The sequence below is a fragment of the Mesitornis unicolor genome, unplaced genomic scaffold (genome assembly GCF_000695765.1).
Source record: "Mesitornis unicolor isolate BGI_N332 unplaced genomic scaffold, ASM69576v1 scaffold4252, whole genome shotgun sequence".
Lineage (NCBI taxonomy): Eukaryota > Metazoa > Chordata > Aves > Mesitornithiformes > Mesitornithidae > Mesitornis > Mesitornis unicolor.
Genome location: NW_010166964.1, coordinates 42,083 through 58,785, shown reverse-complemented (window position 1 = coordinate 58,785; position 16,703 = coordinate 42,083). Strand labels below are relative to the sequence as shown.

Genomic DNA, 16,703 nt, shown 5'->3' with positions numbered 1-16,703 from the left:
TCTTTCCCTCCTTACCCACCCTTCCTCAATGCATTCAAAACCTCTTTTTGCTGTACTACGACGTGTTTGAACAGGTACTGAGATACAAACAAGTCTTGGCCCCATCTCATACAGAATGGATTGGTTGCAGATGTTCTTCTGCAAGCTACATCTTGCCTCCTGCAAGAGCATTCATCTCCAAAACACATCATTTCACCTACTTTGCCTGAAGCCAAAACTCAAAGGTTATTTAATTTTTATTTTTGATTAACTCTAACATACCTACAGCTGTGCAAGCAAAACCCCATCTGGTTTTTCCAAGGCACAAAGAAGCGAGCGACTGAGTTAAGATAAATGTAACCGCACCGAGGCGGTCGTCGTTCTGTTCACCCCTGCAGCAGCCAACAGCAATATCAGGGGCGCAATAAAACAAAACGCTGCTGTATTTCAGAGAAGCCTGACATATTTCCCTATCTCCCTAGGACAAGTCAGACATGAGCTCATCTAGCGGCAGGTGAGTCAGTGACGAGTCAGACAAGAGCTCCTTAATTAAGCTTTAGGGGCAGATGATCCCTCGAAGGCATCATCGGATTGGTATGGCCAGTGGAAAAAGAAACGTTTTTTTTTGCACTCGCAACATCAGATATGCAGTGTGGAAATGGTTTTCTTCCAGCGTGTGTCCCTGCAAATTCAACCCAGAACCCAGCTCGCCTGCAGAGCTGCTCTTCCCGTTGACCAGCAGCACCAGTGCAACCCAGCTTCCCCCATTCGCATCTCGCGCAGATCAGACTCCAGCTTCTGTAGCCCTTTTGAGAGGCGTGGGAAAGGAAATAGGCCAAAGTGATGCACTGGAGAAGTCAGCACACCAAGGGGATGCCAAATAAAGGCCAAAATTATTAATTCCTTACAGAAACCGTACTGCAAAGCAATCAGCCCCCATGCTTTGTCAAATCTTACAAAGCTAATGATTACTCTGCTAAATCTTTTCCTAGGGGCCTCCCCACTTCCCTTACAGGTCTCAGTACTGTACAGTATTTCAGTAGGATATCTGGAAAGGCACAGACTGGTTTTTGCTGGAGTCCCCTTGGCTCATACACCTACAAGAGCCCACCAAGGATGGGTCAAAACCCAAACAAGAATGACTAAGTACAAGTCATGTGAGCAGTTTGCAGCAGAAAAGACAAGGGACTCATGGCAAACCAGCCACCACCTCGCTGATTAATGAAGAAAGTGTTGTTTGGTGCCCAGCCACCCCACAAATATCTCCAGGAAGACTTTTCCTCTCCCACCCATGGCGATGCTGACGCTGAAATGCAAGCAGAGCAGTGCTGCCCTGTGAACACCCTCCGGGCTGGGCACCCATCCCCATGGCACCACTCCCGGCCCTTCCCTGTGGGAATCCCTTCCAGCCCTGCATTTTAAGAGGGGTCCAAGGGGCTCTGAGTGCAGGTTTGATAACAAAATTGCTATCAAACTGCTCCCATTGCAAGGTCAGGGGGAAGCTGTCTCCCATCCACAGCTCATGTGGCTGTGCTGATGAGCCCTAAGAAGTGGCTGGGTGAGTTTGCCGAGGCTCAGGTGCTGGTACAGCATCATGCTCTGGCTACATAACAGGAAGAGGCTTTCTTCCTTCATGCCATAGCCCTAAACCAACCTCCACCTCAGTGATTTTCACACCTGGTAGGCCTGATGCTGGTTAAAACTTGAGATCTCAAGCAGGGGAAGCAATAACCCAACCCCAGTTGTAGCCTGCAGATACATTTTGGCCCCTTTGAAAGCTAGTTTGTAAAAAGGACTTTAGTGTCCTGTAAATAAGTCAGGAGAAGAGGTCTGAAAGCTAAAGCACGCACAGCAAGTGGCAGTCCCCGGCTGTCCCCTCTGGGCATTTCACACCAGGAGTCAAAGTGCTTTACAACACCAGATCGTGGTGACAGTCCCAGACTTGGGGGTGGGTGTGCAGAAAGGGGCAGTGGAGGCAGAGGGAACAGCTTGCACAACATTACCCAGATTACATCTGCATCGCAGGGCAGGAGCAGCTTGGAGGCCAGGCTGGGAGCCAAATCTGCTGCTCATGGATGCTGCTCCCCAGCCAGGCATCTCCAGGGATCATGGCTGCTGTCCCCAGGGGGGATGCATGGTGCTGGCCCTGCAGGGATGCTCCTGTCCTCTCTCAGAAGAAGAGGGTCGTGCCATATTAACCACTGTGGCTAACAGGGAAAAACAACAGAGCCAGAAAATTCAGACCCAGGTCCCACCTTAGTCATTCAGGAAAGCCAGGGCAGCCTTTGGGTGCTGCTTTCCTGCATTTCCTCTAGCACATCAAGCTTTCTGTAAAGCTGCATTTAGACCAATTTCAGCAGCTAACATGCATCAGCAGATCATAAAACACTCCTTTTTATCAGACAAGTAATATTTCACTCTCCTTAAAAAAACCCAACACAACACTTATAGAATACATATGAAAAGAGAGAGGGAGAAGCAGCACCTCCTCCTGTGGCTCCACCAAGTTTTGCTCCAGTGCTTAAGTGTTATCTTTAACAACTGGAAGCGATAAAGTCTGTATCAATACTTGAGTCTATTTGTAAGAGGATTTAAGCTCCTATTTGGGTAGCTACCCTATTGTGTTTACAATAACAAATCCGACACACCTGCCCATAACAAAACCTCATGAAAAGATTTCCATTGCATAATCAGGTTCATGCTCTTTATGTACAGAAGCCATCCTACACAGGACACTTCTTCTTTAAACAAAGTAGGGCATTTCTTCATAGCGTATGGGCTGCCAAGCACTGGAGCTGAACCCTCAGTGTAAAGAGCAATACACACAAAATTATCCTTGTTTCAGCACACCAAAGTGGTGCTTGGTTTGCATCAGGACAGCAGGGCAATAAATATCGATGACAACTGCAATATTGCTGCTGGCCTGGGGACAGGAACCATCATACCCCAGGGTGGTCTTTGTCTGCAAGGCCAACACCACCTCTCACACTGGCCTACTCAAAAACCTTTACAGAAGTGACTAATTAAACAGGGACAACACAGTCTACGTTGCACAGCTCAGTGGGATGGGGGAAACGCAGTTTTGTAGGAAAGCCTCCTTGCCCCAAGGTGGGCTACCTCCCTTCCAGCCCAGCTTGCCAGCACCTCCGGAGAGGCATGGAGGCGGCTTGGCTGATGCCTCCTCTGAGCTCTGCTTTGCATGGTTCACACTTGAGATCCACTACAAAAAACCAAACCAAAAAAACCCACTCCAAATAACTACTACTTAGGAAATTTTGGCACTTCTGGCACTTTGGTTTCCCTTCTCCGAAACGGTGACTGTGCTCCTGGTTTGCCTCCCAAGCAAAGCTGTTTGCTGATTAGGGAAGCTGTGTTTGTGCAGCACTTCGCAGACTTGAAGTGCTACATTAATCCTACACAGTGTTCTTTGTAGAAGCCAATTTTTAACTAAGAGGAGGGAAAACAAAAAAAAAAGTGATTTAAATAGTGACCCTCCCCTACTTCAAGATGTTCACTTGTCTCCCAACATCAGCTATTCTTATCTGTAAATGTTTTTTTAACCCTTCCTTCTCATAGTTCTCAGAAACCACAAGTCTCATTCAGCTTTTATTTGAAAAATGGCTTCTTTCCAGGCTGTGGCTGTTTCTTGTAAAGTTAATTCCTTTGGTAATACTGCTGGAGGCGCATTGGTATGTTTGGTGTGTGTGTATACATACATATATTTTCCCCCTTTTCACACGGTGTTGTTTTTATATATGTGTAGTGAAAGATACCTAATCCAGGATTATGATTCTCTTTATTCCTTTCTCATGAAAGTAGGTGGGGCTTTTTTTGTGCAAGTCGCGTTGATGAAAATTATGTTTAATTAACGCTTTTTCCTCTCCACACAGACAAAAGAAAAGCCCTTATTAAGAACCAAAAAAAAAAAGCTTCTTCCACTTAATTCTCTCCCTCTGAATTTCTCTTCAAAAAGAATTAAAAACCTTAAGACAACTTTTCTGCAAGGGGGACAAAAGTTAAAGTGTGAGCCAGTACAACCAGAAGTTGGTTGTGCAAGGGAGCAGAGGGATCTCCCGCCCCTGGGAGGACACCACCTCTCCCCATCACTACTTTCTCCATCCTTGTGTGTCTGACCTTAATTCTTCTGGATTTCACTTGCAGGCCCTGGAAGTCTGCAGCTCTGCCATCACGGAGGGCGCAGGTCTCACAGTTTTCTAGCAAAACTCCTCACTACAGCAGCAGCGGTTCCCATAGGTGAGCTGTATTGCCTTGGGAGGATTTAATGAAGCAATAAAGGATATAAAAAGGAAAAAAATAATCAAGAGAGCTCACATGGGAAGACATTTTCTGGACACTATCACACAGATCTGTATAGCTGCTCGTGAGGAGCAACAGAAGAAGATAACTGCTAATAAAAAACAAAATATACATGACAAAGAGATTGGAGGGGGAAAAAAAGCACAATTACATTCTAATGGGAACCTAATGCACTCAGATCTCCTTTTACTCAACCATAACAACCCAAACAGAAGCCAGCAGGCCCCTCCTGGCTGGTTCTCACCAGCAAACTGGTTCTTCCCAGCCTGCAAACACCTCCCTGCCGTGAGAAAGGCACCTCCTTCAAAGGTGTTGTAAAGCTTGTTGTAAGCCACTTCTCTTTCCAGGTAGATGACCTGGGACAAGTTACGTGTGCCTCAACAGCCGCGGCGTTAGGCCCTGTGATGTCCCACAGAGGAAAACGCTTCACGAGACCCTCGAGCAGGAGGGTGCCATCATGACCTCGCCATGCATGAGAGCAATGGTGGCAGCCACCACTGGAAACGGCCTCTTCAGGCTGGCATGGCCAGTTCCTACCACTTCTCACTCAAAACAAATGCCCAAACATGGAAGTGCTGCTGCTTTCACCCAGAGGGGGGAAGAGCCAAGCCCTGAGCTCACCCCATTGCGTCAGCTCCCTCGCAGCTACAGCAAGGCTGCTGCCTCCTCCTTCCAAATCCCTTCTCTCCCTTTGGATCACGGGCATCAGAGAAAGCCTATGCTTAGAGCCACAAAAGGATTAGTAAAGCGGCTAAAAAATGACTGATTTCAGTGCTCAGCAAGGTCTGCAGACCCTCTGCACAAACAGATCTCCCTCTTACAAGGGCCCTTCTCAACAGCCCTGTGCTCACTGCTAAAGCCTCCATCACTGCTGGCGAGGAGCCTCCGAGGACAGGGAAATCCAAAACCCTGTAACAAGACCACATCTACTCCAGGTAGCTTGAAAAATATTAAAAAGTAAATTTTTAAATTTAAAATTTAAATAAAGCTCAAATTGCATTGAGCAGAAGACACATCACTGAGGAACGACAAAGCCGAGATCTCAGCACAGCCCCACGTGTATTTTCACAGGGAGAGCCACCAGCCTGTAAAAAGCAATTTTAATGCATGATGCAGACAGATTATCAGCAGCCAGGGCGATGCTGGACACCACCAGTGTTATTGAAACAATGCACTATTTGAACAGATCATTTAAGATAACACTGAACACGTAATTAAGGGCTGTGGAGTCAAGGTGATGCACACTCTCACTGCTTTGCTATGTTTGTGCATGGTGCTCTAATGCATCTTACAGGGATGGGGAGGGAATTTGATGGTACCAGGTGGTTCAGGACACAGAGTATGTTAAAAATGAAAGCGGAATGAATCAATGCAATATAATAAAATAAAATGAGATACCCCAGCCAAGGAATCTGTACTCTCAACCACGGGAACTTGTTATTGCTCGTGTGGACTCATTGAAGTGCATTCCTCTCACCTTCCTTAAAACTCAGTTTTTCCAAATCCACTAACCCCAGCCAGCACAACCCATTTACTTGCTTCCATGCACATTGCTCAGGCTGTATCCAGCTTTTCTAGCAAAGAAAGTCTCTAATCTGAACATTTTCTTATAGCTGAGTCTATTGAGAGCAGCGGCACTGGTGATCCTGACGGGAACAGGGACTGCAGCTCTGCAGAGCTCCACGTTTCATAACACAGCCCTGCAAAGACCAACTCTGCTCCAACCCACTGCAGGGCATGAGAATAAAGCACTAAACTCGGGTATTGCCAACACCTGAATGACGCAAGTCTTGCACTGCTGGTGTCCGTGTCCAACAGGACGGAAAATTTGAAAATAAATTCCAGTTTTCATTTCAAAACACAAAGCTGTTTCTGCCTCCTTTTTCCTCAATCCCCATGACTACCAAGAAAAAGCTTAAAAAGGTTTAGTAGATGCACCCTAAAGGCTCAAAAACCTGGGGAAGAATAAGAAAAACCTGTTTGTCCTTTAAAAAGAGTCTCATGACTTATAAGGTGGTATCTTGCTCATGGGGATGGGTGGATCCGATTTGGTTTTTTGATAGCCCGCATTTGGCAGTAATGTTAACTTTTACTTACCTTGACGAGCAATTTTAATTTTTACTTTCCTACTGCAATCGCCTTCTTCCCCATGCAACAGGTTCTGCCAGTGACAGGTGATTGCCAAATCTCTCTTTTTTCCTAGGGGGAAATGCCAGCAGTTGTTTATTTATTTGCACTCAGAGTGGGTGGGAAGAGCTGCACACAATTTACTTCCACAGAGAAAAAAGTACCGAGGCCGTGCAATTTGGAAATGCCTCCTTTTCTTTTGCTGCAGAAATGAGAGGAGATACTGGAAAGTATGGGAATATGGGGCTTCTTGCTGAGAAAATATCCAGAATTACACATCGTTTATTGTGGGATAAGTTCTTCACCCAATTCATAGGGCTTCTCACACAACCTCAGTGACCTACTCTTTATCTCAGCACTGCAAAATGATAACTGCTTGCTAACAGCATGGTTTCCAAGAAGGTTTTACTGCACCATGAGCATGCATGCGAGAAACTGTTCAATTTAGACTACTGAGGTTTTTGTTTTTAAACACTGCAGTAGAGTCCCAATTGTTAAAGACTTTCCTTCTGAAAAGGCTGATTAACCTGCATATATTCTTGTGTTCTCAGGTCATTAATTAAAAAAAAATAATCAGGGATGCTTATAAAGTCCTCTGCAATCCAATCTCAATTTGTCATCATTAATTAGCTCAACATTGCATACAAATAAATGAAGAGCTAACCTGATTAGACAGCATGTTTGACTGGAATTCCTACTTCAGGTCACGAAAGACTTCAGAGAGAAAATTTATGAAGATTTTCAAAGCGAACTGCTCATGCATATGAAATCACCCTCTCACCTAGCAGTAGCTAGTGTTTCTCTGCTAATTTTGGCCATTTTTTTTCCCCTCATTTTTTTTTTACCCTTTAATTAGGGGCCCATCACAAACCAGAGCAAAGCAGCAGTCCTGATGTTACACTACCCTATACAAATATGGCTGGTCCAGCCCGCTGTCCTAGGACAAGAAACCTGCCCTGTAGAAAGAGCCTGCAGGACTTGAAGGGAAAATAAAAATCTTAAAAAAATAAAGGTTTTCGAAATAAAATATGATTCCAGGTGGGTCAGCCTGGCTCACACACCCCCAAACAGGGGAAAGTGCAATAGAATGGATTTCCTTACTTAGCACTGCTGCCCTGGGGAACATCAAGAGGTCGGGGGAAAAAAGAACGAAGAAACAAGGCTTTCAAGTTTTGGACTCTTAATAAGGGTGGGGCCATCAAGTAATTAAACTTTTAATAGGTCACTGCAGTGGAAGAAACCCTTCCAGTTGGGTAAGTTCCTAATCCATCATTAAAAAAAAGATGACAGACATTAATCAAAGCACACAGTCACATGGGGGTGGAGGGGAGGGATGAGCAACTCGGAGAACTCGGAGAGGATGGGGCAATCGCTCCTTTCATCAGCATTTCACGCGCGTTTCCACATTTCTCAGGCCAGCAGCAGGAAAGGGAGCCTTCACGTCCTTCCCCGCCCACCCCACCGATAAAGCTGTCCAACACCTATTCCCAACCGCACCGGGGCCCATGTGAAACGAGTTGGTGGATTAATTAGCAGAAGGGCAGAGCTCCCGAGATTGAAAGATGCTCTGCTGTAAAAAGGTTTATTGATGGAAGGTGCCCAGCCACTGCCACAGGGCTGTCCTCATCCATGGGGAACATCCAGCATGAGAAACCTCGACTGCTTGCAGGGGCACCAAACTGTGCTCCCCTACGATCAGAGCGCGGTTTGGGACCCCCTTCCTTTAGGGAAATACAGATTTATTCCCTAGACAGACTGCAGCAGGTCCAAGGAGCACATCTGCATCTGCTGGCAGCGTGGTCCACATCAAGGCCAAAAAATAAATAGGAGGGGAAGGTAAATGTGCCTGCCCCCAGGTCTGCACACATTCGGTGATTGCACTCACTCAGGAGCAATTTGATTTATTTTTTTAAAGCCAGCATGTAAGCTGATCTTTGACTACTACCCAGGTCCACATTAAAACTCAGCCTCTCCACTCCTGCCCCAGAAAGCCACTGTCACTGCAGTCAGACACCTCAAGTGCTTGCTTAACTTTAAGCTCGCAGGTAGCTCATGTGTCTTCAGTTCTGCTGGAGCAGCCGACTACAGATGCTCAAACCCCCTTTCAAAAGGCCGCTTTTCCCAGTTGAAAGGACAGCATCAAACACTCTGGTTCCCCACAGCTGCCCTAGGTAATTCTTTGTACTACAGTTATCAAAAGAGAGCATCTTTTCACATCTCCTTCAAAGGGCCCCCTGCAAAAATCCTAGGGCAGTGTTTTCTTGCTTGGAGAAATGGAAAGTGGAACTGACCTACAGTTTCCTTTAAATTGAGTGAAAAGAAAGTGTGAGTAGCATACAAGGAGAAACCTGGGCATGGAAACAAGCAGGAGCTACAGCAGGGCATCACTTCCAATGCAGATCTGGGAAGAGCGCAGTTTCAACCTCACTTAAAACTCCTTCACCCTTTTATGCATCAACAAATGAAAGATTCAGTCTTGAGCAGACCCATCACATTTTAACCCCATGAAACAATTTCCTTAAAGTTATTACAACCAGTTTTAAACAAATTTTACTGGAAAAGACTTTTAAAATATAAAGGACGCAAGCTTACAGTGGTTTACTGTTATCTGGCATCTTTTTCCAGAGTGGAGCACACTGCTTTGCTCCCAGCAGTGGCTGGGAGCTTGTTAGTTGCAATTCCTAAATTTGAGATTGAAGCAGTTCCTCAGATTAAAAAATGAAAAGAAACACTATTTTAACGCTCTTAGCTTTTGGTAAAGAGTATTTTTTAAAAAGTTAAAAAAGATTTGAGTCTCTACTTTTATTCAGGTAGCGTGATGTAGGGCATTACTCACTACACCCACTCCAAACGCCTGAAGGAGAGGAAAGCAAATATTGAACATCTTCAAGACAGCAATATTCTCCAAACATCTCTACTGTAAGCCCCAAACCACAACAGGACACAGCTCTAGCAGTACTATGTCCTGGGCTGCAAAGCTTCTATAGCTGAAGAATCAAGCTAGCTCCACCAAAAACCATGAGCTGGGCTTCAAGTTCCAAGCTCGAAACGTTTATAAGTAAGGTATTCTTCTGAGAGCAAAAGCAAAAAGCCTTGAAGTTATGTGTCAGAGCAAGGGGCACCACCTCTGTCCCGCTGGCACAGCCCCGTGTGACAAACTTCACGAAACCCCATGGATGCTGAAGCCACGCTTACGCCCACCTCGCGTTTTACTCCAGCACAACCTGCAGACCCAAATGGAGAGCTGCTGTTTCATCACGTGTAGTCTTTGGGCAACTGTCTCTTTGCAAGGCATTTTATTCACCTGGGATTTAGTGATATTACCGAGGGTTAAATTCCCACCACACCCTCCCAGAGCAGCCAAGAGAAACCTCTCCCTTCTGTGTGACATGGCATGCACTGCAGAGGACACGGGTCACTCTGTTCTTGCACAAGCCTGGGTATGCATCATATGAACAGTGTCACCACGGGCACTGCGACCAACGCCAGCAAAGGAGCAAAGCGATGCTGTGTCCTTACCGTCCACGTCGCCGATTTTGCTGTGCTGGACTGCTGAAATGATACGTCGAAGCTGTGAGGTCCTGGGTAGTCTGTGTTGGAAGGGATGGCCGGGGAGGGCGAGAGGGCGTCAAACGTGGAGCTGGGCTGGGCGTAAGGCGAGGGGGCCGTGACGCTGTTCTGCGCGTGCTCCGCGTTGTAGGGGCTGGTGGAGGAAGAGCCGTTCTGGATCTGCTGGTCCATGCTGTTCAGGAGCCCCAGGTTCGTGTACTGCGGCTGCAGGGAAGGAGATGCACAGGGGTGTTACAGAAACAGTGATGGCACAGGCTGGCAGAGCAAGACACGTCTTACACTGGTGACTGGAAGAGATGTAAAGCTTCTCGCAGCCATGCAGTGGATCAAGCTGGGAAGAGAGTTTGCACATAAGCAGGAGGTGATTTACCAAGGAGGCGATTTGCAGGGCAGCAGCCATCATAGGGCAACAGCTCCCTGTGTCCAGCAACAGCCAAGGTGAAGCCTTTTTGGAGGGGCTGCTATAACCTGGTAAAAATCACCATGTTCATTACAGCACAGCTGGGTCCAGTTTGTATAAGGCAACGCAGTCTGACAGTCTTGTCCTTGACCCAAAGACATCCTGCTACACCTGGTGACATTCAGGACCTCTAACTCAGGTAGTGACTGCTCAGAAATGCAACTTACTGGGGGAAAAGGTTCATAGCACTTCACCAGGCTGCACCATGCACTCAATTCCAGCGACCAATCACAGACTTAAAGTAGAATTAAAAGGTGCCATCAAGCAGCATGGAGGGCTTCCCCAAATACTCCAGAAGCAGCAGTTGCACAGTGAGAGCAGACCTGGTTGCCGCCTCCAGGTACAAACAACACATGAAACAACTGAAGACGTCAGAAATACAGGCTAGAGAATGGAGTATGGAAAGACAAGTGTTAGATTAGGGAGTGGTTAGCAGAAAAATCATATGCCTAATGCTTTAAATTCTATGTGCAGGTCTGGTCCTCCACCTCAGAGAGATGAGAGGGGACAAAAGTCAGAGGAAGGTGACAAGAATGAGCCATCCCTTTCACTGCCTTCCCATAACACAGCAGTGGGTGACAACTTCTCACCTTGGAAATAAAAGCAAGGAGACAGGTGGATCACAGCATTACAGATGTGGATAAATTCCTAAACTATACGGAAAAAGCCAAAGAAGAAGTGAATTTTCATGCTTTTTTAAACAGAGTTTAAGAGTTGGGGAGCAAGAAAATTTTAAACAGGATTTTGGTTTACAAAGACACACACACACACATGCAGGGTGGTTCTTCACACAGCACACAAATAAACGCGGATTTTCTGTCATGCAATGCTGTGGATACTAAGACCAGATGATCCTGGTGGTCCCTTCCAACCTGGTATTCTATGGTTCTATGAGTCTAAGTTCTTCTGGAGAAAAACTCATCAAGGCAGAGAATCTGATTTTAAACATCAGCATCCAAAAGGTTTGTGGTACCAAGCCCAGCAGCTCTGCAATGACCCAGGAATGGGCAGCGATGAGCACACTGACACAGCAGAGGGGAACAGGGCTCTTCCCCTTGCCCAGAGATCCCAGTGCCTCACGTTCCTCCACATCCTACAGCTTCAATCCCACCCAGAGCCACCAATTTCACCTATCCCTCAGTATTTCAGCCAGTCTGCTCCCAACTTCCCTCACCTTTCCAACAGCTGCTGCTTGTATTACCGACTTACATCAATTTATTTAACAACATTATTAACAACTCTGTATTATCAGCTAAGCTGCGCAGGTTCCTGTGGTCAGAGTGCCAACAGCAGGACCCATAACAAAAAGCTTTCCCAATATTGGGTATCCCACCAGCCCTACCGAAATTTCGAGCAGCACATCATCGCTCCTCCAAAGACCTGGAAGAGGATGGCACAAGCTATGTGTCAACAAGCCATTTAACACCCAGGGGACTTCATTTTGGGAGCGGGGATGGTTCCTGGAGCTGATTGCCTCCCTGGCCATGCCAGGAACACGCCATGTCCTTGGGCAAGCCGCCTTCCCCCTCCACCCTCAGCCTTCTGCAGGGCAGGGATTGCTCCTTGCTATGTAAAAAGCCTCTGCTTAATGGGCCTCTTTTGTCTGAGGCCTTCAGGCAGGAGAGTAATAACAGCAATTACATATTGAGTCCTAATCCCGGGTGAACCAGCGGCTCTGTGTTGCCTCAGGTTAGTCCTTCCCTGCCTCAGTTTCCCCATCTGTAGCAGCAGGGATGTAAGAGCTACCCAGTGCCCCTGTGAGACAGATCTGCAATTGGACTCAAAGCATGTTGAGTAGTCAACGCCAGAGAAAGCAACCCGGACTGGTTCTTCTTCTGCAAAAGGAGATGGCAGCTTTGGCGATGCAGATGACAGCGATGTCTCACCTCCTGCGGGTTATTCAGCCAACCAAGACCAATTTAACGGACTTCAGTACATGTCTTCCCTTGAGGCTAATTTCCATGTTAAAAGAGCCAGAATGCTGACGTCCTGCACCACGAACAGTCTTTTTCTTACTTAATAATTTTGTATTTAATAAAAAAAACCCAACCTCCCTGCCTTCCTGCCCCACAACACCCTAGTAAGACCTGGAGACCTCTCAAAAAATGTCTGAGTATCACTCAGTCGTTTCATTTCTCATGTAGATTAGCATCAGACACACTCCCTAACCGGCAGAATGATGAAAAGACGGCCGTGATGAAGACAGCCTCCAAAACAGCTCAGACACAGACAGCAAAACAACAAGGCTTCAGCTTTCACTTAAAACCTATTCCTCTAATCCCAGGCTACTTAAGATGATGGAGAAAGATCACCAAACGGGCAGTCAGTGTTAACAAGACAGCGCAGTCTGGAAGAGCTGAACATGCCGCCTGGAGGTCAATTTAAATAAAAATATATAAAAATTTAAGATATCCTTAAGAGAACCAAGGATCCTTTTCATTCTTTTCAGTCCAGGGACCATCTGTCTAAACGTTACCAGCGGAGCAGCCATTCCACCGCATTTATCCACTCGCATGCCACAGCCGAATGCCATGTCCCCATTTGCTCTTTAAATAACTATTAATCTCCTCGCACTTAGCCCCGCGCTGACACAAGCAGCTGCTGGACCCCCTTCTCCCCCTCCATGTCCCACCAGGCTGTCACCTTCCCTGGCCCCTTGGTCCACCCATCCCACCCCTGGTGGCAAAACCAGCACTAAACCTCTTCACGCACACACGAGCGCCAAACCTCGTCTCAAAGCTACGCCCTGAGGTTCGGTGAGAGCTGTTTGTGCTCAAGGGGTCAACATCTGAATGGCTTGGAGGCAGCAGATAAGGCTTTGGGAGGCAGACGCCTTCCGACAGCACCGCAGTTCGAGGGGCAGCAGGCCTGGGGAAGGCGCACACAGGAATTCACAATAAAACTCCTCGGCCCTGGCCATGCTAAGGGGTGGGGAGAACAAAGAGAGCCCTCCCAGAGGGGTCTGCAGAGCGCGTTTGCAGTTTTGGGAGTTTCTCAGTTTGAGAAAATAAAGGAAAAGTTACCGCCTTTGGGCGTAGATTACCCAGATGCCACCACCCCTATCAAAACCTGTCTCCACATCTCTAATGAAGCACGCATCTGTCATGCATTTGAACTGATAAAATTTCAGTTTCCACTGCTGGATCCACACAGCAAAAGAGCATTGTCCAGCTACTCCCTTTCCCATTGACAGAAAGAAAGGTGACGGTGTTTAATTCAGTAATCAGTTCTTGCCAAGTATCCCAGATTTCAGCACATGCTCCCGTTTTGCTGCAGGATTCAGGCAGCTGCAGGATGTGCAGCCCTGCCACCAGTTCCCGGCAGAAGGAGAACGGTATTTGGTGGAAAGAAGAGAAATGCATTTGAAGGTGAAAGAATTTCAGTGCCTTTGTTCTCTATTTTGTCCCCTCCATCAAGTTTCTGAAGCATATTAATATCACTGAGGCATTACAAGAACCTTTAGGTGAGTTTAACTGCAAATCATCAGCTACAATTAGATCTTCACTGTGGATTTTAGAACACAGTTTCGATAATACATCTTGAAATATCCTTTCGCTTCCTATATACCATCAGCTTTGCTTTCAAGTTTTCATGCTAACTCATGCTTCTCGATGAGGAGAGCCACGGTTTCACTGGAGAGGCAGCTGAATTAAAAACCAGACCGAAAACTGCAGTTATTTAACGATGGTTCTGCTGTAGGGAGGGAGATGAAGCAGAAAAACCTCCTGAGCCCAGCGGCTCCGTGGCACCTGCCACAAGAGGGCAATGCAAAATGCTCCACGGTGCACAGCAAAGCTGATGTGCCTGGGAAGGTTCCCCAAATATCCAAACTGGGGCTCTCCTGCAGCTAAAACCCACCCCCGGGTCTTCATCCACAGCCGGATTTAAAGGCCGTTGTGTTAGTTGGTAAGGTGTGAGAGAGCTGCAAAGAGAGGCCCAGTGTGAAGGCATGAGGGAAGTAACACAAGTAAAGGACAGCTCTCATGGGGACTTCCATGCCAAAATCCCCTAAGATACACAGCCCCAGCTAACGAGGACACTGTTATCAACCTTGCAGGTTTGAGAGTTTCTCCACTTGAAAAAAATAACGAAAAAGCTCTCATTTTCAGGTGAAGAATACCCAGATGCCTCCACCTCTACCAAAACCCTTCTCCGTATCTCCAGAGGAACACACAACCATCACACACATGGACTGATAAAGTTTGAGTTTTCACCACTGGACCTATGCTGCAAAAGATCATTATACAAAAAGCCTTTCAAAGCACCACCACTGCTGCTTCTTTCACACTAGAGATGATGAACCTTGTTTTTCAAACTTTCCTAGCAAAGGATTTTTGCAGGGTGGAAGTAAAGCACTTAAGCTCCACGTAAGTGCTTCTCTCTTAGTTGTTAATCAAGATATTGCTGACTGCAAGGCTGCACAGCTTTGCTGGCTGCTCGGAAGGCAGCTGATACAACACCCGATGTAGGCGCCCCGCTTCTGCCATTTCAAATGGGTGCCAAGAAATGAAGGGCTCCACCCATGCCCCTCAGCTAAGATCAGGGCTGAAGCCCAAAGAGATCTCCAGCTCACTCATCACAAGGAAAGGTGTGATTTGGTTTGCATCTCCAGCCTCTTTTCTCATCAAAAAAAGACTGAAAATCTCCTTGATGCATCAGACTCCCCACCCAGCTCATGCACATCAGGACCGTGCTCCTTTCGGGAGGAGCGAGCTCCTTTTGGACATCGCTCAGGTGCCCTCCAAGCCATGAGGTTGAAGATGCGTGCAGTCATTTCAACCCCAGCTCAGGTCCAAATCCTCACTGAGAGCCCATGTCAGCTCCCACAGCCTCTGCACATCCCCTCCCAGCTCCATTTCCAAAATGGGAACAAATCCCATAGGTTTATTTTGAAGAGGGTTTTCCCCAGAGCTACTGAGCAGCTAAATACATCAAATACTTGGAAGCCCACAGATAAAACGATAGCGTGCACCATATGCTCCGTGTGAAGAGTGAGGGAGCAAATAGCTTTGGTTCAACCAAAGATATCAACAGTTACCACGTCGGTTCCCAGGCACTGTAGCTCCTCAGCCCTAATTACCATGTGTCACAGCTTTTGGCATTATAACAAATCAATCTGACATGGCTAATCTCGCTGTTGGGCCATTGCTTCTTCCAGGAAAAGATGAGACTGTTTCACACCCCAGCAGCGCTGCAGGTTCCCAGCAGGATGGAAGAGGCCCTGGAGTCACGGCTATTGGACCTGCTGCAGAATAACCCAACATTTCACATCTCCTCAGCTCAATCCCACCTGCAAAAGCAGGGAGCACAACTAATTCTGCAGAGTTTCCTGTGTTATTTAGAAAGGGATCTATTTGATATCTACAGGGCTATGCAGTAAGCCCAACCACAATAATTTTAAGAAACTGAAGTCAAAGATAAGGAAAAAAAAAAGATTCTTCTTCCAAAGTGTGCAAGCCTCCTGAAAACAATTAAAATAAAATAGTGTGTGTATGTATATACCTGTCTTTCTCCCTCCACAATTGTCCTGCACAGATATTTCATGTTAAGCAGGCTGCCTAGACAGCTTCCACCATCACCTAAATACATACAGCACAGCTTAAAGAAAACAGAGGCCTTCATTTCACCCAGCTGAGAAGGGAAAATAAAAAGGAAGAAAAAAGGAAAACAACAACTTCCCCCCTCAGTATTAAGTGACCAACTGAAATCATGGCACCATGCTTAAAGCTGAGAGATGCAAGCTTAAAGAAACACCTCCTCTGCCTATTTAACCCAGCACGCCTTCCCTTCCAGCATCGCACTGGAAAAGCGCTCTGGTCTGTGTACGGGGGGCAGGAAGCAGAATTCGGGTGATTTTCCCCAGTTCTCTGGGATTTGCTATCCCAGTCCGCACATCACACCACGTCTACACCCGTCAGGTTTACACGGCCAGCACAGTTTTAAAAGCTGGATCCTGCACGGCTGCAGCCCACGTGTGTCCACTCAGGCTCAGCTCTGTTGAACTCAGCACAACTTCAAGTTAAAGTCCACGCATGCAGGGATTTGTAGGTATGGAGAATAAAACAAATCCATGAAAACCAACGTGAGGGCTATTTTCTGTCTACCCACAAAGTCTGAAGCTTTGGAGTCGTCTTGTTTCCCCCCGAGCTGTTCCCCCTTTCTAACTCAACTTAGAGTTTTGCCCCTTGGTTAATTCGTTTAACTCGGCACAAGGGATTTTTCAAGCAGATGCTGGGTGCCTTTTAAAACA

The 16,703-nt window shown here is 46.8% G+C and overlaps 1 protein-coding gene across 1 annotated transcript in view; it reads right to left on the bottom strand.

Moving 5' to 3' along the window:
- Positions 1-9,942: 9,942 nt before the first annotated feature.
- LOC104548959 (tumor protein 63-like) overlaps positions 9,943-16,703 on the bottom strand; it is a gene marked incomplete at both ends in the record, with an annotated part of 30,197 nt that continues 23,436 nt past the window's right edge. The window contains one exon of the mRNA XM_010195139.1: positions 9,943-10,197. Coding sequence (XP_010193441.1) covers positions 9,943-10,197 — 255 coding nt within the window. The remainder of the gene's footprint in view (positions 10,198-16,703) is intronic.